The 20,756-nt window shown below is 42.6% G+C and overlaps 2 protein-coding genes across 2 annotated transcripts in view; one reads left to right on the top strand and one right to left on the bottom strand.

Annotated features, from left to right (window-relative positions):
• rtcb (RNA 2',3'-cyclic phosphate and 5'-OH ligase) overlaps positions 1-2,254 on the top strand; it is a 116,431-nt gene extending 114,177 nt beyond the window's left edge. Inside the window, exon 12 of the mRNA XM_033037457.1 lies at positions 1,879-2,254. Coding sequence (XP_032893348.1) covers positions 1,879-1,986 — 108 coding nt within the window. The 3' untranslated portion in view covers positions 1,987-2,254. The remainder of the gene's footprint in view (positions 1-1,878) is intronic.
• Positions 2,255-6,406: 4,152 nt separating this feature from the next.
• washc1 (WASH complex subunit 1) overlaps positions 6,407-20,756 on the bottom strand; it is a 30,108-nt gene continuing 15,758 nt past the window's right edge. The window contains 8 exon segments of the mRNA XM_033037458.1: positions 6,407-6,636; positions 7,430-7,498; positions 8,857-9,018; positions 10,758-10,898; positions 11,642-11,846; positions 13,654-13,781; positions 15,635-15,641; positions 17,203-17,361. Coding sequence (XP_032893349.1) covers positions 6,470-6,636; positions 7,430-7,498; positions 8,857-9,018; positions 10,758-10,898; positions 11,642-11,846; positions 13,654-13,781; positions 15,635-15,641; positions 17,203-17,361 — 1,038 coding nt within the window. The 3' untranslated portion in view covers positions 6,407-6,469.

The raw sequence follows: 20,756 nt of genomic DNA, 5'->3' as shown, positions 1-20,756 counted from the left end.
GTTTGGACACGCTAGAGGCAGGAAATGTTCCCGATGTTGGGGGAGTCCAGAACCAGGGGCCACAGTTCAATAATAAGGAGTAAGCCATTTAGAACGGAAATGAGGAAACACTTTTTCTCACAGAGAGCGGAATTCTCTGCCTCAGAGGGCGGTGGAGGCAGGTTCTCTGGATGCTTTCAAGAGAGAGCTAAATAGGGCTCTTAAAGATATGGGGAGAAGGCAGGAACGGGGTACTGATTGGGGATGATCAGCCATGATCACATTGAATGGTGGTGCTGGCTCGAAGGGCCGAATGGCCTACTCCTGCACCTATTGTCTATTTTCAAACTTTATTTCTAAACACAGACCCAGTATTCATTAGAGATCATTTTTATTATTGACATATATTGGAGAAACTGTACTTGGTATCTTTAGTTAAGAGCATCTTCCTGACTTGCCCAAATTCACATTGAAGTTGACAAGTTAGTATTAGAAGTGACATCGAGGTGCGTACCAGGACATTGCTCAAGGACCTGAAGGAACGCACTGTAATTGAATTGAAAACTACAGCATGGAACAGGCCCTTTGGCCCACTGAGTCTGTGGCGACCATCGATCACCCGTTCACACTAGTTCCATGCTATCCCACGTTCTCATCCACTCCCTACACACTAGGGGCCAATTTACAGAGGGGCCGATTAACCTACAAAACCCGCACGTCTTTGGGATGTGGGAGGAAACCGGATCACCCGGGGAAAGCCCGTGCGGTCACAGGGAGAGTGTGCAAACTCCACACAGACAGCAGCCAAGGTCAGCGCTGTGAGGCAGCGTCTACCACCAGCTGTGCCACACGATATTTAAGAAACCTTGGTGATTGGCATCTGCTGATTGTCATTGCCTATTCACTGTGGTTCTAAATTCAAGGCATCCTTTAGATTTATTTCTCTGCATGTTTCTTGCGATGAAAACAAATAGCTGCACTATACAAATTATTTTTTGTAATGTCACTATTGTAATAGGGCAGAAGTGGACATCCTGAAATTGATGGCATAATGTGACTCTGCATAATGTTAACTATTTCCTTCCAACATGGGTGGTTTTAGCCCAGGGGGTCTACACTGTCTGTGAGTAATCCCATTCCGTCCCTGTAACTTATTCTCCCCACATCCCCATTACATCCCCCCAGATTAACCTACCAGCCCACAACATGGAGGGAGAGGAAACAGGAGAACTAGGAAAATTCTTGTGGCCGCAGGGGAAACGTTCAAACTACTTGTAAACAGCAGCAAAGGTCTGGGTCATACAGCATGGAAACAGGCCCTTCAGCTCAAATTACCCACACCATGTCCCATCTACACTCGTCCCACCTGCCTGCTTTTGGCCCACATGAGATGTATATATATAATCTACAAATGGGTCTGAAGAAGGGTCCTGACCTAAAAGATGGATAGGTGATGTTTCAGACTGAAGTGTCCTAACCAGAAGTGTCACCTATCCATGTTCTCCACAGATGCTGCCTGACCCATTGAGTTACTCCAGCACTCTGAAACGTCACCTATCCATGTTCTCCACAGATGCTGCCTGACCCGCTGAGTTACTCCAGCACTCTGTGAAACGTCACCTATCCATGTTCTCCACAGATGCTGCCTGACCCGCTGAGTTACTCCAGCACTCTGTGAAACGTCACCTATCCATGTTCTCCACAGATGCTGCCTGACCCGCTGAGTTACTCCAGCACTGTCTTTATTCTGCAGATGTGCTATTGTGTCTCAAATGACTTTGAATGATGCCAGGTTATACAAGTTGTTGCAGTACAAACTCCTAATCAAGCTAGATTATAAGATAGACGCTGAGTGAAAAGTTTGCATTTCAACTATTAAAGATGATATTTCTCTCCTAGGCTCCTGAATCCTACAAGAACGTAACTGACGTTGTGAATACTTGCCACGATGCAGGAATTAGCAAAAAAGCTATTAAACTGCGACCAATTGCAGTTATAAAAGGCTGATGGAAGCATCTTGATAATTTAAAGTTTGAATTCCTTTAGATGAGCTGACTACCATATTAAAATTCATGGACCCTTTTTGTGGAAAATACTGTTTATTTTTCTCGCCGACTCTGCCATAGAAGTGCGGAATTAAGCTTTGTTTCATTTCAGGAACACAAATTCAATCAAATTAATTTTAATTCCAACAAACGGTCTCATTACATTTTTCATGTCGTGCAGCAAGCACTGCAGAATATTTTGCACTTTTATTTTGAGAAAACATGCCTTTAATAAAAAATCATAAGGGAATGGATTGAAGTACAATAAATCAGTGTCAACGCTTGTATTTGCTGTTTTATAAAAAATATTTCAAGGGGCAGAAATTCAGCAAATAGTTGTTTATGGAGTATATTTGACTTATTTTGGGTGGCAGTGGATATGCTTGAATGGACCCAAATATAGAGAAATGAGGGAGACTTAAAATAAACCCACTCTAGAGCTTAAATGGCTTTTAATGTGTGGTTCTGGGAGTTTTGTAGGTGTGTATAATGCTGATCATTTAATGGATCCTATCAATTGATATTATTAAGACAGAGATAGAGAGATTCTTGATTAGTCAGGGGTTATGGGGAGAAGGCAGGAGAATGGGGTTAGGAGAGAGAGAGAGAGAGATCAGCCATGATTGAATGGTGGAGTTGACTTGATGATGCAAATGGCCTCATTCTGCTCCTATCACATGATCATCAGCTGTTGAACCACTTCAAGTAGCAAACTGCATTATAACCCCTGATGTTGAATCGCCTGCAGCTATTGTAGAGGGGACAAATTCTTAGCAATTCCTCTGGTGCCCAAAGACTAGAAACAGAAGCTCCAAGAGATGCAAGTTATCTCAACATCTACCCATCAACAATTATCACTGCAGGCTGTTAGAACCCTGTAGTGTACAAGGAATTTGGAAGCTAAATTAGTGATTAGATTAGAATAGTTAGCAATTGTAGGCACACCAAAAAAAGATATAATCGCCTTGGAGGACAATGGAGTTATAGAGTGTGGAAGGCTATATAAGATGCAGGAGGGAAAGGTAGTGGATTTCAACAAGTGCTTCAGTCGTACAGAACCTTTAGTATGCTAGATTGAGTCAGTCAATAGGGCATGGATTTAAATTGAGAATATTGTTTCTCAATAATCTAAATGTATTTCCTGGGGTTTTAACCACCCCATGATTTTGAATAATAGGAATTGATACTGTAAATAAAACAATATTTGCAGTGTAGGTGGAATCCACAACGAGATCAATACAAAGAACAGTCAAGGTTTTTTTCAAACCGCATTGGAAAGTTCACAAGTGCAGGGGGGAAATGAGATTTAAGGCTAGTTATATGCTCAGCTTGGGTTGATGAGCCCAGATCTGATTCCACCCACTTCATATTAAAAGTAAAGACCTAATTTTGGTTTGATCAGGGCCAAGGGATGATTCATTGTTTGTAATTTGAGGGATGCTAAGGACAGGTAGAACTTGTGTTTAGAGATCCAATCCCTCTTGTGGGAGAAAACTGCTTCATGTCTGATGATTAAAAGTTGTCAGCCAATGCAGAAATATGTTTGGGATGTATTAAAGCTAGTGAGAATTATGGTGACATTTAAAAAATGGAAAGTGATGGTTTGCCTCTCATGTGATTGCTGGGTTAGAGGAATACTCTACTGCTCAATAATTCAAGACATTTGTATTTTGTTAACAAGTCCAATTAATCAAGCAATCATTCCACTACGATAGATTTAAATTTCTTTCTTTGTTCACGGTATCTTTGAAGGGTCTCGACCCGAAACGTCACCTATTCCTTCGCTCCACAGATGCTGCCTCACCCGCTGAGTTTCTCCAGCATTTTTGTCTACCTTTACATTGTCCATGGTCACTTCTGATGCACGTCAAGTATAATTCTGCAGCCACAAAATGCTGGAGTAATTCAGCACCACAGGCAGCATCGTTGTAGAGAAGGAATGGGTGACGTTTCGGGTAGAGCCCCTTCTTCAGAAGTCTCGACCTGAAACATCACCCATTCCCTTCTACCCAGAGATGCTGCCTGTCCCTCTGAATTACTCCAGCATTTTGTGTCTGTCTTCGGTTTAAACCAGCATCTGCAGCTACTTAGTTCAAGCACAATTCTGTCGCTTTTACCAGTTGCAGAGAAAATGTATGAAGTGACCACAAGCAGTAAGGTATCTGGCTCTGGGACCTACAATGCAAGCTCTAATACCAACATAGAGGCATTGTTCATGCACCTGAAACAAGTGTGATTTTAGGTATGATTATTTAATTGCTGTCTATCTTCAATGTAAAATATGACAATAAATTTCTAGGGAAGAAAATGCTAGCAATGCATCCAAAATAATTTTATTTCCAAGAAGAATTGATTGAAGAGTATTCAAACTATTTCAAAGATTGATGTAACCTGTGCTTTGAAAAAATAACAAATTGGTTAAATTAGCTTGTTGCTCTTTATAAAAAATAATAATTTGTTTATGAGAATTTGAATTAATGCTGAGTTTTTCCTTCTGTAGTCAGCAAACAAGAAAGTTACTCTACTGGAAGGTTTGAAGCTATCCTGTTTATTTAAAGACTTTGCAATAAATCACAACCCAATCCTCAAAAACATGAGATTGTGCATCGTTCATGGCATTCTAATTCAAATGTTACATGATTGATAGCAACTTGAAACTTTTACATAGATCAAATAATTAAGACCATTGGTGACCTTCATTTATATTTCAAACTTGACACCAATTAAGTTTTACTGCTATTCTAAACGACAGTTAATTGATTTAAACTTGAATTACACATTTTAGTATAATTTTCATAAAACCCATTCCTATTTTATTCTGGGATTCTTTATGTATGGTATAATCCAATCCTTCAGTTCAGTACAATGCTGAATTGTAGAACACAGTTGCCTCATCTGCTATCTGACAACATAGTGGTTTTGGCAGAGCCTGGAAATAAATTACCATTGAGAAAACATTAAAGGTAGACAAAAATCCTGGAGAAACTCAGCAGGTGAGGCAGCATCTTTCTTCGCTCCATAGATGCTGCCTCACCCGCTGAGTTTTTCCAGCATCTGCAGTTCCTCTTAATTTTGTCTATCCATGGCGAAATTTCCTCAAGGTATGCCTACTTTGAATAAGTTCTCCTCTCTCCGAAGGGAAGGGTCTCGACCCAAAACGTCACCTATTCCTTCTCTCCATAGATGCTGCCTCACCCGCTGAGTTTCTCCAGCATTTTCGTCCACCTTTGATTTTTCCAGCATCTGCAGTTCTTTCTTAAACATTGAGAAAACATTTGTAGTCTAAAGATGGAGGTGAATGCTCGATGTTGCAAGGATTTCAAACCTAAAAGCTATTTTATAAAAGGATGAAATGTAACCTATGCAAATTTTGCTTAAAACAAATGAAGAATGATTTTAGAATCAATTTTAATGTCCCTGCTGTTTAACCTGTGTAGCAGGCAAGACCACTTGATATCATTTAAGTATGGGATAGAAATTCTCTTCTTAACGTGTATATTTAGCTGGTTATGTTCCTCCACAAAGCAAACTCCTGCCAGCAGGGTAAAAAGCCCGATTTGTGTCCACATCTTAATCACAGATGCAATATTAAAGAAAAGTGGAGACACGAGACTGCAGATGCTGAAATCACGAGTTAAAAAAGTGCTTGGGGGAATGGACACGTGACATTTTGGTTTGGAACATTGATGGGGGGGGGAGAAAGCTGGGAAAGAGGTGGGGTGAGTCAAAGCCTGTTAAGTGATAGGTGGAAGATAGACACAAAACGCCGGAGTAACTCAGCGGGTCAGGCAGCATCTCTGGAGAGAAGGAACGGGTGACGTTTCAGACTGATGTCAGGGGAATCGGAGGCAGTAAGACGTGGGAGAACTGGGAAGGGGAGGGGATAGAGAGGGAAAGCAAGGGCTATCTGAGGGCAATGAGGGAGTAAGCGATCAAGGCTAGAGGTGAAAAGAAGCCAAAAGGGTGTCAGATGAGGAGTATAGGCAGAGCTCGGGGTGTGGGTGGAGGGACACAATGGGAAATGGTTGATGAGCATACAGAGAAGGGGAACGGGGTGATGAGAGATGGTGGGAGAAATGTGCGTTCACGGATTCGCTGGTACTACGTCAAATTGTGAAATTCAATGTTTATACTATTGGGCTCCAAGGTGTCCTAGTGGAATACGAGGTTAGATAAATTGCTGGAGTAACTCATCGGGATAGACAGCATCGCTTGGGAGAAGGAATAGGTGATGTTTGGGGTAGAGATCCTATACGAGGTGCTGTTTGTCCATGTGTGTCTGGTCTCGCTGGCAGTGGAGGAGGCGGTTAGGCAATTACTGCTCCTCGAAGAACAGGAATTCCAATGCTCGAGCCAGGATTGATAGACACAAATAACTGAAGTTGAAGGTTATGCGGGAAGCAGAGGTTTAAAGCGGACATCTTTGCCAAGTCAGTCAGACGGCCTCATGCATCCCAGTCTTCGTCATCTTCAGCAGTCTGTTGGTGCGGAGGTGGGAGGGGTGGGATCACGTCAGACATTCGTGCAAAGGCACCACCTGTGGCAGGAACCTCCCCTGTCCCGTCACCACCACCACCACCTTCACTGTGTTGAGGACCTTTACCCGAAATACCTGCATTAAATCAGACATACAAGTTTGAATCTGTTAATTATGTATCAACATGGTGAGTAGTTCAAGGTAGAGTTGTGAATAAAGTATCAGCATTGAGCACATCTACCCCAAATCAAGCAAGGCCCTTCTGCCCACCAAGTCCACACTGACCATCGATCACCCGTTCACACTAGTTTGTTATCCCACTTTCTCATTCACTCTTTACACACTAGGGGACAATTTAAAGAGACCAATTAACCTACAAACCCGCACGTCTTTGGGATGTGGGTGGAAACGCATGCGGTCACAGGTAGAACCTGCAAACTCCACACAAACAGCACAGGATCAAACCCAGGTCTCTGGCGTTGTGAACCAGCCGCTATACCAGCTGAACCACTGTGCACAACGGGGGCAGAGGTTGATTGCGGGATGTGGTGTTGAGCCGAACAGGTAAACAATGGTAAAGGGGGAAGTCTGTAACAAAGTGAAATTGTTCCCAATGCCACTGTGTCTGCCTTACACAATAAGATGTCCATAACTATTGGTCACAAAGACTTATGACATATGGATGACTTGAGGTTGAAGCATAAACCCTCCACAGATTGGCATTAAATGGTAACCGGTTTGAATAAAAGTCTTCAGAATACAGCTGTTGAATTGTTAAAAGTAATAAAGCATAGCAGAGGAAGCTCTGCATTCATACATTTTTTAATACAGTTTGTGTCTAGCATTAAAGTGATGTATTCAAGTATTGACATTAATTGTCGCTAAAATCACCACTGGTAGAGAGAGCCGTGTCCACAACGTGCTGTACCTTTTCTCCTCATTGCGAGCTTGTTGAAGAGATCAGACATCAGATTGCCGGCTCCTTCCCTTGTCCCACCTAGAACACAAGAGGACATCCAGCAAAATGGCCATTGTCTCTCCCACCACCACTCAAAACCCACCAAGCAAGAAAACTACTATTTCCACTATTGCAGCTATGACTGGATGGTAACGACATTGAATGACAAATAAACTCAATTCAATATAGAAACATACAAAAATAGGTGCAGGAGTAGGCAATTCGGCCCTTCGAGCCAGCATCACCATTCAATATGATCATCTAAAATCAGTGCCCTGATCCTGCTTATTCCCCCCACCAATATCCCTCGATTCCTTTAGCACCAAGAGCTAAATGGGGTTGGAGATTGCAACCTTCACGTGGTCCGCCCTGTTTCAATGAATGCAATCAAATAAGATCAAATAGAACAAGTTGTCCGATAACTTTAGGCTGTGCACGCCATACGCAAGAAGAAGAGCTGAATCCAACTCCCTTGAAAAGCAAAGATTTTTTTATATTGTTGTTCCCAGACATGCATTATCAAATGGAGTGAAGGGGGTGGGGGGGGGGGGGGGGAGAAGCTACATCATAGTCAATGTTTTCTCCGTTCTAATGCTCAATTATAACAACATTTCTCTGCAACCATCAGCATCAAAAGTTCCACGTGTCTGCAACCGATGAAGTATTTTACGTTCACTGATGAAAACGATCCCTAGGCGTTGACAACAGTTCAGATCCCAAAGTTGAAGGAAAAGGTAATATCCCTCTCCCCCCCCCCCCAACTAAAAAAAATAATTAAAAGCTTTTTTTACAACCAGCCCCTTGAAATATTAAACATAAAGTATAACAAATAGTTTCATAAACCAGTGTCATGCCTGAAATATACAACAATAATTAAAACAGAAAGTGCTGGTGGAACTCAGCAGGTCAGGTAGCATCTGTGGAGGGAATGGCGTTTGGGAGATGCCGTTTCAGGACCCTGTTAAAATAAAGGTGGGGGCAGGACAAAACCTGGCCAATGTTATGTGGATTGGCAGATGGGTGGAGTTAGTGAAGAAGGTTAGAGATGAAAAGGGTGTATAGAGTCATATGGCACGGAAACTAGCCCTTTGGCTCAGCTTACACTAGTCCCATCTCCACACGTCTGGCCCATATCCCTCTAAACCATTCTTACACAATGCGGAGCAGACCAACAGACAGCCAACCATGTCATCTCTACCACCCACCAAATGGAGCTCCATCAGGGCCTGGCAGACATTGACGCAGAGACAACAACCTGGCTGCTCAACACCCGGCTTGAGATCTAACTATTCCTTTGGTTTATGTTTCATTCGCAAGAAGAAGATTCCTACTCATAAAGATAAGGAGAGAAGAGGAGTGAGATGTAAAGACAGAGCGAGGGATATAGGGGGAAATACCTTGTTCCTGCTCTTTCTGTTTCTTCTTCTCCATTTTAATGGATTTGGCATTGCGCAGCTTGGCTTTCCCAATCCCTCCCGCCTGCCGGATGGACTCCAGCAGATTGGCTCTTCCGTTCGAGGGCTTCACTACCTCCCGAGGTGCCCCCTGAGCAATACCGTCTGACAAGAAAGAAATCAGAGAAATCAATAAATGCTCTTCACAATCAGAGTCAAGACGCGTTTGGAAGAAGTTTATTTTTGAGACTAGACTGAACTTTTGGGAAAGGTTCAAAAAAGATCTTCAATCAAATAGAAAATCAGCTAAGATGTATAAAATGTACTCAAAACAAATTGTAGATGTTGGAAATCTGGAATAACAGAATGCTAAAAACACTTAACAAATCAGGCAGCATCTGTGGAAAGAGAGGAACAGTCACATCTCAGGTCAAAGACGTCCCATGAATGTATTCAATTCAAAATGACAACTGTTTCCCTTTCCACTGATGCTGTCTGACTGTATTTTAGACTTTGTGTTTAAGAAAGAACTGCAGATGCGGGAAATATCAAAGGTAGACAAAAATGCTGGAGAAACTCAGCGGGTGAGGCAGCGTCTATGGAGCAAAGGAAATAGGGGACGTTTCGGGTCGTGACCCTTCATTATGAATGCAGTCAGAATTGGTTAATCAACGCTATATGTTTATCTATCCTTTCTTCTTTTTGTTATTTTTAGTATGTGTTAAAAATAATGTTTTTGTGTTCCTTGGTTTGTTTTATGTGGGGGGGGGGGGGGGGGTTGGGGGGAACTTTTTTTCCAACCTCTTACCTCAACAGAGTTGCGATTTTTTTCCGTATCATATCTCCGTCTGCATTGCGGCCTAACATCGTGGAGTTGTCGGCCTTTCCTGGAGACCGACGGGCGTTCCAAGCCGCGGGATTCCGCGGGACTTTAACATCGCGGAGCTTGCGATCCCTTTGCCGGGGGTCGAAGCTCCAGCCGTGGTAGGGGCCTGTGGACTTTAATCCGTGAAGCCCGCGGTCTCTGGTAAGAAGAGGCCGACTCGGGAGCTCCGTGCCACGGAGAGTTTCGATCATCCCGACGGGGGCTTCGATCATCGGCTGCGAGGGCTTTGATCGCCCTGCCCCGAACGCGGGAGAACAACGAGGAAGAAGATTGAACTTTATTGCCTTCCATCACAGCGAGGAATGTGGAACCCACTGTGGTGGATGTTTATGTTAACTGTCATGGTTGTGTGTTTTGTGGTTTTTCACTTGGTATGGCTGTATGTTAACTCAAATTTCACTGTACCTTAACTGGTACATGCGACAATAAACTGAGCTTGAAACCTATAATCAATTAAAAAAATATTGCACTTGGGGCAATTCTGTTGTTATAAATTAATTAACTGAAGACAACAGGCAATGTAAAAGAATTACAAATCAAAGCATACATCTCGAATTACACATACTTTTCTGGGGTAGACAAAAGTGCTGGAGAAAGTCAGCGGGTGCAGCAGCATCTATGGAGCGAAGGAAATAGGCCACATTTCGGGCCGAAACCCTTCTTCAGACCCTTCATAATGTGTTCTGAAGATAACAACCTTCAAAGACACTGATGAATTAATATTTTAACTATGGAACTAATGCGCTACAATGCTGAGAACCATATTCTGCACTCTGTATCTTCCCCTTTGCTTTACCAATTCTTCAGACTGAAGACGGGTTTCCAGCATCTGCAGTTCCTTCTTAAACACTTACACTTTTCTGGGCTGTATTCCCTCTGCATTTGCTGGATGTTGCAATCCCACAACATTCCTGTGGATGGCAACACTGATCTATGAGTTTGTTGCCATCCTTAATCCCAGTGACAGGGGAGAGAGTAATTCATGGGCTTTATCCCAGACCAGCGAGTGTTTACAAACCTGGCGGTTGACTGCTGGTGGACTCGGCTGGAGGTGGAGGTGGTGGGGGTGGCGGGGGTGGAGGAGGAGCACTCGTAGGCGTCAGTAGTTCAGGCGGGGGCAGCTCTACGGATGGCAGCGGGAGATGAGTGTTCTGCTGATCTGAAATGAGAAACAAACTTTGATTGGACTTTGATTAACCACCATAGAACAATGTCATAATCCGTGCACCAGGAAGAAACATTCAACTGCAAGGAAAAACCACACTGAAAGAAAACGCAGGAGATACTCAGGCTGGTGATGTGGATGGGAAAACTGAGCTAACGGTTCAAGTCAGCCACTTTTGATCAGAACTAGACAAGCGCACTTGTTCTATGGGGTGGGGACGGAAAGAGCAAATGGACCGTCTGTGACACAGTGGAGACCACAAATGTCCAGGTGACACACACAGTATTAGTCTCATGTAATTGGGGAGAAGATAATGTGATCACCAGGTAGAGGAACGCCTTCTTCCCAACAACCATCAGGCACTTCAACACCACACAACACTCATCTCAACTATGAACTTTTATAGCCTGTCTTTCCACACCAGACATTTTTTTTTTAAATTAAATTTTTGCATTAATATTCCAGTCATTCATTTATTGAATTTATTGCTAGGCATACAGCACGGGAAAAGGCCATTCGGCCCAACTAGCCCATGCCAACCAAGGTGCCCCACCCACACCAGTCCCATCTGCCCCCGTTTGGCCCATATCCCTCTAAACCTTTCCTATCCATGTACCTGTCCAAGGGTCTTTTAAATGCTGTTATTGTACCTGCCTCAACTACCACCTCTGGCAGCTTGTTCCATACTCCCCAATAATGCAAGTAATTTTATCAATCCCACAGCCACATTGCGTTACCTGGGCCATTTGTGTAGACAGGTTCGATGTTGAAACTGGGCAGTTCAGGCATATTGCTTCCTGGTACAGAGGGTGCGATACCAGGACCTAGATCAGCACTGTACATGAGGTCATCGGCTATGCCAGGTAGGTCGGGCAGGTAGGACGGCACATCTATCTCTGGCACCTGACCCAGGTCTGGAACGTAGAAATAATTCTCTGTTGTCTGAAACAAAACAGAAATCATATTCAGAAGCCCAAGAGATGCAGCTGAACAAAATAATCTTGCAGCAAAATGGAATGTTCTGCCTGCTTAGTTTAACAACTGCACCATACATCTCTGCACTTGGGTATTTTTCCCTTTCCTCCAACTATTGCATTTGTGTGTGACATGATTAGTCTCGTGTATGGTATGATCTGATTTAATCAGCATGCAAACAAAAGCTTCCCACTGTGCCGCGGAACACATGACAATAATACACCAATTCACGTAACACACAGTGCCACAATAATACTCGCATATAATGAGGGATATGCATGCTATATTAATGGGCTCATATTACATTATATTTGACCTCACACCGCTCATCTTCCATGAACTACTTCACCAATAGGTTTTCATTCATGTAGGGATTGGGCATTACTGCATCCCTACAGCCATCAGCCCATTTAACACGGCAACAAATAAGCTCGGAACTACCTTCTCCCTCCTTCCCCTGCCTTTCCCAGCTCTCCCACAGCCTACTGTCTCAGCCTCTTCCTTTCTTCTTCCCACCCCCCCACCTCCACATCAGTCTGAAGAAGGGTCCTCGACCCAAAATGTCACCCATTCCTTCACTCCATAGATGCTGCCTCACCCGCTGAGTTTCTCCAGCATTTTTGTCGACCTTCGATTTTTCCAGCACCTGTAGTTCTTTCTTAAACATTATTATTATTGCACTATATTTGTTTATTTATTATGTGTGCATGTGTATATATACACACACACATACTGAACTTTTTTTCTCCCGTTATGTATTATGTTTACATATTCTATTGTGCTGGAGGAAGCAATAATTTAATTGTCCTATCTGGGACATATGACAATAAAACACTCTTGACTTAACTCTTGATTTCCTTCCTCATTTAAACACAAAAAGCTGGAGTAACTCAGAGGGACAGACAGCATCTCTGGAGAGAAGGAATGGGTGATGTAAATCTCATGTTGGGCCACTAAAACTAAAGAGCCTAGTCCCAGGCACAAACACAAAAAATGAGGTTTTAGTACTTTTTCTCTTTACAAGTAACTGGACCCCTCATGAATACATCACAAGCAGAAGAAAGCAAGTCCTAAAATCAGATGGCCAATGCAAAGGTGACAGAACCAAACCAAACTTCTCAGAACCAGTCTAAGAAACGATGTGTAGGTAATGAAAATATATTTGCAGCAAAAAACATGTATGAATGACTATTTAATTATGAACAGAACTCTTACAATTTGCCATCACAGACAGACTGGGTGAAATTAACTAGATTATCATTCTCTTTTGTTCAGCTAAACTCAGTAGTCAATTATACATTAATAAGTATAGACATCTCCCTTTCTTCCCCCACTCAGTGAAGCAGTTTATGGAAAGTGACCGGTGTGAGGTAGATGTAATGTAATAACACAAAGCTGAGCCCATTAATATAGCATAAATATCCCTCATTATACGCGAGTATTATTGTGGCACAGCATAGCCCAGTGAACACACATGAATTTATTTCATTTCAAGTGATCAGACATTAATTTATGGAAGGTACACAAAAATGCTGGAGAAACTCAGCGGGTGCAGCAGCATCTATGGAGCGAAGGAAATAGGCAACGTTTCGGGCCGAAACCCTTCTTCAGACTGATTTATGGAAAATGGTTTCTAAATGATTGATCTTTTGTTTATTATATGTGTATTGTGTTTACACGCACATTATGCTGCTGCAAGTAAGAATTTAATGATGCCGGTCTCGGTGCACACAACAATTAAACACTCCCGACTCTAGAGATTCTCCACATTTACCCGTCTTTCAAGCTGTTCTCTCTTGGTGATAGAGAGTGGTGCATCAAACGGCTTCTCCTCTTTCTCCGTCTCAAGTGCAGTGTGAGTTTTGGTCACAGCACCAGCTAATGGATCCAATAGAACATATTCTTGTAGCTGCAGAAAGAAGAATAACAGTATAGAGCATAGAACTGGAGCACAGGAAGGCCCTTCGGTCCACAATGTCTGTGCTGGACATGTTGCCAAGACCAACTCTTACCTGCGTGCGCATAATCTATATCCCTACATATCCAATAATTGAGGGGGGGGGGGATCTTATAGAAACTTACAAAATTCTTTAGGGGTTGAACAGGCTAGATGCAGGAAGATTGTTCCCGATGTTGGGGAAGTCCAGAACAAGGGGTCACAGTTTAAGGATAAGGGGGAAGTCTTTTAGGACCGAGATGAGAAAGACATTTTTCACACAGAGAGTGATGAATCTGTGGAATTCTCTGCCACAGTGGGTGGTTGAGGCCGGTTCATTGGCTATATTTAAGAGGGAGTTAGATGTGGCCCTTGTGGCTAAAGGGATCAGGGGGTATGGAGAGAAGGCAGGTACGGGATACCGAGTTGGATGATCAGCCATGAACATATTGAATGGCGGTGCAGGCTCGAAGGGCCGAATGGCCTACTCCTGCACCTATTTTCTATGTTTCTATCCAAAAGTATCTTGGATGCCATAATTGTATCTGCCTCCACCATCAGCCCTGGCAGCTTGTTCCAGGCACTCACCACCATCTGTGTGTAAAAATAAAATCTTGCCCTGCACATCTCGTTTAAAACTTTGCCTCACTCATCTTAAGGCTATGAATAGAATCGAACAGACTTCATTGTCATTGTAAATACATACAACTACATTTCAGGCGCACTGCCCGAGCGGAGATCCAACGTATCAGATAATAATAACGAATATGGCTTCTAGTATTTGATTTTTCCCCCATACTGGGAGAAAGGTTCTGACTGTCTATTCTATTTGTGCCTCATCTATATTACTAAAAGTCTGTTCTTGACCGGTTTTGGCTTTCTGTGCTGCGATTTCCGAGAGTACGCCGCCACCTACGGCCGTCATTTTGGCCACCTCGCTCAGAGCCCCTCTCCGCCGCATGTGTGCCGAGAATTTTTTCCCGTCGATGAAAATTGACAGAGATATTAATGTTTTTACAAAATTCCCCATTCTCTCTGCTGCCCCTGCTGGAGGGAGGGGGAGGGACTATAAAACCAGGAAGTGGTGTGCCTCAATCAGTCTCTGCAAGTGGTGTGCCTCAATCAGAGCTCTGAATGACACTGACAAATGTCTACAGCACTGCGAGTACCCTTAATTTGGTTTGAAAATTAAAATATGGTTAGAGGTAAAAAAGCACTGCCTGCAAATGGTTGTTTGGGTTTGGGTTGAAGTAAAAAGGCACTCTCTCTCCCCCCCCCTCCCTCTCCTCTCCCCCCCCTCCTCCTCTTCCCCCCCCTCCTCCTCTCCCCCCCTCCTCCTCCTCTCCCCCCCCTCCTCCTCTCCCCCCCCTCCTCCTCCTCTCCCCCCCCCCCCCTCCTCCTCTCCCCCCCCCTCCTCCTCCTCTCCCCCCCCCTCCTCCTCCTCTCCCCCCCCCTCCTCCTCCTCTCCCCCCCCCTCCTCCTCCTCTCCCCCCCCCTCCTCCTCCTCTCCCCCCCCCCTCCTCCTCCTCTCCCCCCCCTCCTCCTCTCCCCCCCCTATCTCCTCTCCCCCCCCTATCTCCTCTCCCCCCCCTCCTCCTCTCCCCCCTCCTCCTCTCCCCCCCTCCTCCTCTCCCCCCCTCCTCCTCTCCCCCCCCTCCTCCTCTCCCCCCCCTCCTCCTCTCCCCCCCTCCTCCTCTCCCCCCCCTCCTCTCCCCTCTTTTTCTCCCCCTCCTCCATCCCCTCCCCCACCGTCCCTCCCATAAACCCCCCTCCCCACACCCCTACCCCCTTCCCTCCACCCTCCCTCCCCCTCCCTGACTCTTATACTCAAAGCCCCGACCAATGAAAGAAAGTATATCAGATGCCTTCTATATCACTCCATCTTCCTGTGTTGCCACTTTCAAGGAGCTATGGACTTGGATCCCAAGATCACGCTCTATCTCAATGTACAGGGCAGTTCTGTACATTCTGTACTACGTAGTTTAATATTTTAGGCTCATCTTCCAGAGAGAATAAAATAACAAAACCGCATACCCATACATAAGCTGCACGTCAACAAAATATATTTCCTTTTCTATATTCTGTGGGAGTAATCTTCACATTTCATAACTTATACCTTAGATACCTTAGCCATAAAAGTTTAATCTCCATTGGAGCGGGTGCAGCATTTCCATTTCCAAAGGCATCTCATAGCGAAATATACAAAAGATTGCCATTCATCACCGGGCTCTTACAAATAGTTTGTGCTCAATGAAAAATGCATCCAGGCACCCACTATGTTCAAGAGCCTAAATCAAGAGGTTGAGATAACCTGTAAATAATCTGTATCTTCTCTCGGCAGTACAATAATAGTTCTATTTCCATTAGAATTGAAAAATGTGAATACATTTCACACTATTGTCATACATCTCTGGAATGAACATCCATATAAAATTTGTTTTATCGATAAGACAGACAGGAATTAAGTTTTAGAAACGCAGCTGTTCGGCAGGAATTTCAAAAAGTTTGGATGCTGGAAAATCAAAGGTAGACAAAAATGCTGGAGAAACTCAGCGGGTGAGGCAGCATCTATGGAGCGAAGGAAATAGGCGACGTTTCTGGTCCAGACCCTTCTTCAGTCTCGACCCAAAACGTCGCCCATTTCCTTCACTCTACAGATGCTGCTTCACCCGCTGAGTTTCTCCAGCATTTTTGTCTAGCTTCAAAAAGTATTTGCAAGATTAAATACCTTCAAAACAGTCATCTATAATTTTTCCCTGAATGTGTAAACGTCCAAGTTTACATTTATGGAAACGGTCTGCGACTGCCTTTGTGCAGACAAAAATTAGAGACTACTGCTTTATTTAAGTTTTCCAATTTTTTTTCCCAGGTACATTTACCTAGCACTTTGATCCACCAGGAAAATTAACAAGATTACATACTTCTAAGATGGGCCCTGACCAGAAACTTTACATATTCATTTTCTCTAGAGATGCTGCCTCTCCCGCTGAGTTGCTCCAGCACTTTGTGTCTATTTCTAAGATGGTTTTGTTTAAATGTATCATTATATTCAAACATGAGGTATTATCATACATAAAACCAGCAATAAACATAAGTATTTTTTTAAATATGTTGCCAGCTGTTATTCTTTAAAAGAATCCCATAGTTGTTAGGCACAAGGAACTGCTGATGCTGGTTTACCAATAAACAAAGCACAAGGTGCTGGAGTAACTCAGCGGGTCAGGTGGCATCTCTGGAGGATATGGACAAGTGGGACCCTTCTTCAGACCCAAGATGTTAATAATTAATTGTCACCTGTGACTCCCATCTTGTTTCAATAGCATGACTAACAAGCCCACCTTACTGACATGTGCAAGCACAGACAATAACTGCACCAATAAAAATAACCAAGTGATTCAGTGATACCTACGGGTTCTCAGTTGTGTTGAATAGCAGAAGAGAGCTGATGGAACTGATATTTCGTGGTAGACGTCCCAACCCTTCTTCCATCTCATTGTCTTCCCGCGACGTCGTTTTCAAACACACATGATAAAGCTTTATTTTCTCCTATGGAAAACAGCTCAATTAGTTGATTCAGTAAGTCTTGACCCGAACTACAAACACCTCTTGATGCAATCATTTGGGTGTTCATTGGACAGATCTCCGATTTGAGAGGAGGACTCGACAGGGAGAATGGCCACACTTTGTGGTTGAGTCCAGGCAGTACAGTCAAGCGATCAAACATTCCCCACACAAGATTTGTCTTAATTGACAAACCAGAGCTATTTTCTTTAAATATGGTCTCCATTTATTGAATTAAAAAAAAGTAAATTGGTTTAACACAAAATTAAAGTAACAACTTGAGTTTAGGGTTGGACAAACAACTATACTCATCATCTCCCGAATCTATCTCCACAATTTTTATATTTGTAATCTCCTTTCTTTCTTGTTCTTCTTTCCTTTCTATTAGTTTACAGTTTCTCTTATCTCTTTCTTTCTCCATTTCTTTTCTTTAAAAAAAACTTTAAAAATTGAAGCTATGTAAGAACTCTGTAACTAGTTTGTCGTTTATTATCATTTGTATATATGCTTTTAATAAAAAAATAGTTTAAAAAAAACACTGCCCACCCAAGACATACATGACCCAGAGGACCTCTGTTCAGCATCAAATGCAACAATTCCTGGTTATATTTTGTACACCACCTTAGCTTTAGATATTCTGCTCATATCTCCCAGTATAAAAGGGAGAGAATCTCAAAGATTAAGACTAAAGGAGGCAGATGTTTGGAATTTTATGCCCTTAAAACAGTTTGATAGAATCTTTAAAATCAGAACTCTAGGGGATTTACAGTGACAGTTCTGGACAAAAGTACTGAGGTAGAATATCAGCTATGATCTTGACAAATGTCCATGCAGGTTCAGGGAGCCAGGTGACTCACACACGCTCACTTTTCTTCTGTTCTGAATCTTAAGAAGTTTTGAAAATTAAAATCAGTGCTTAATTATCTCACCTGCCACCTTTAAGACACCAAGATATCGTTCATCAGAAGGTAGCCAACAGCTCAGTACCTCTGCCAACTTGACTTATTTTTCCAATTTCTCCCTCCCTCCCAATTCTCAATTTACATTTACTTCTGAGATGTTATTTGTATCCTGTGTACTGAAGATTGATGGAAAATATTTGTTTAATTCGTCTCTTTTCTCCTTGCTTTCCATTATTAACTCCCCAGACACATTTTGTACAAGACCAATCCTCACTTGGATAATGTTGTTTTCTTTTAATAGAAACTCTTACTATATGTCTTTATTATTTCTGGCTAGCTTAATCTTTAATTTATTCTTAATACAATCTTTTAATCATTTGTTGCTGATAGTAGTGATAGTATTGAACCAACCATCTCAGTAACATAATATTGATGCAAAGACCATGCCAGCGATCAATAATTGAATCACAGAATGCTTATGATACAGAGGGCTTATCATTCTGAACACTGTACACGAGCCGGTTGATAAAGAGCTCCCATCCTGCCTTCCACCACTTGATCCATACCTCTCCTGTCAAATCTCTTCTAGTACTCATTGTTTTTAAATGATGCACGAGACAGATTTCTGTCTCTACCACCTTTTTAAAACCGAGTTCCAGACTCCAACCTTTCTCACTGGGTACAACACTTTTATTCATTTCCCCAGCTAACAATTATTTTAAAATCTCAACTGCATGGGTTTTGATCTCACTGCTCAGGGGAAATAATCCTTCCTAGTTATTCAATTAGACCCCGTGTATTTTTATACAACTCAATTCATTTTGCCCTCAGCATACCCTATTCCAATGGAAACAACTCTAACCTATCCAATTTTTTGTCATGCATATAATGTTCCAGTTCTGACATCCCAAAAGCCCCTCTTTTCTTCTTCAGTACAATTGCATCATTCCTGTAACATGGTGACTGGCAATCAGCATACGACTCAAACTGTGGCCTGACTAATGTTGTATACAATTCTATCATAATTTCCCTGTTGTGATATCCTCTTTGGTTAATAAGGAAAATTCCAACAGTCTGTTCAGCCACCTTTTCCACCTGTCCAGCAACCTGGTAGATACACAGTGCAAGCTCTGTCTATTCCTCCACATGGACCCTTTCATCAATGCATGTTGCATTCTCTCCTGCATCTCCCCAGTGATGCCCCTTGCACCTCATTGGACCAAATTCCATTTGCCTCTGTTGACCAAATAATCCATGTCCTTAAAAACTTTCTTCCTTCCAACTTTTGCAAACTTAATGCGTCCCAAACATACAATTTTAATGGGACAAAGAACCAACCTTTGTGAAACGCTAGGTAGACACAAAATGCTGGAGTAACTCAGCGGGACAGGCAACATCTCTGGAGAGAAGGAATGGGTGACGTTTCAGGTCGAGACCCTTCTTCAGACTGATTGTGAAAACTAATGGTAATAGTCTTCCCTTCATAAAATTACTTGCTAATTATTTCTCGCAGATGCCTTCAATCACAGGTATATTTATCTTTTTAGCAGTTTCCCATGCGGAACATCATCAAAATCCTTGCTAGAACACAGATTTGCCTCAAACGCACTTCCTCACTGGCGCTCCTTGTTAAATCCTCAAAAAGACATCCAATTTAGACAGACATAACTGTCCATTAACAAATCTATCCTATCCATTGCACTGTCTGTCAGAGTTGAGTCCAATATTTTGGTCACCACTGAAGGTAAAGCAAGCTGTGATCATTTGGGTTGTTCCTTCATCCCTGTTTAAAATGTAAAATGTTGTACAACGATGGAAGTCCTTCAGCACCATCCCTATAGGTTACATGATGGCTGAAGACAAGAACTACGGGCAAGAGAAAAACAACATTGAATGTGTAGTGTTGGAACTGCTGTTCACAGAGGAAAGACAGAGCAACAATACTATTTGTTACCTATAATAATACATTTTATTGTACTTCTATAACATACGAGAGCTTCAGAAACAAAAACTACTGAAGGGTGTTCCTCACATATTGCAAGAAATACCTGCAATCTCTCAAGAATGTTTAAAATAGTATTTATTTCATGAACAAGACCAGAGTTAAATATAATACAGAAGATGGCATGATTATGTTTTCCAAAGGATGTCTATGAACTAACTGGGTTACTTTTGTGATACTGAGTAAAATAAATCGGAAATGAAATGCAATAAAAGATGTCATTCCTAGATATTGTTTCCTATGCACTTTGGTTTTAAGATCAGTACGTTACAGTGTGCACAGTACATAATGGAAGTGTGGGTTGTGTGTTTTCCTCTGTGGAACACAAGGATGTATGACTGGTCATCAGCACACATGATCAATCTCATGCAGTGCCCTTTTGACATAGCTGCTAAAATGTTGGATTGCAGATACATGCTACAGAATGTACGGAGTTTGTACCTTCTCCCCATGACCTGAGTGGGTTCTCTCGGAGA

The sequence above is a fragment of the Amblyraja radiata genome, chromosome 19 (genome assembly GCF_010909765.2).
Source record: "Amblyraja radiata isolate CabotCenter1 chromosome 19, sAmbRad1.1.pri, whole genome shotgun sequence".
NCBI lineage: Eukaryota > Metazoa > Chordata > Chondrichthyes > Rajiformes > Rajidae > Amblyraja > Amblyraja radiata.
The sequence above is the reverse complement of the archived record's forward strand: the minus strand, read 5'-3'. Positions and strand labels throughout refer to the sequence as shown.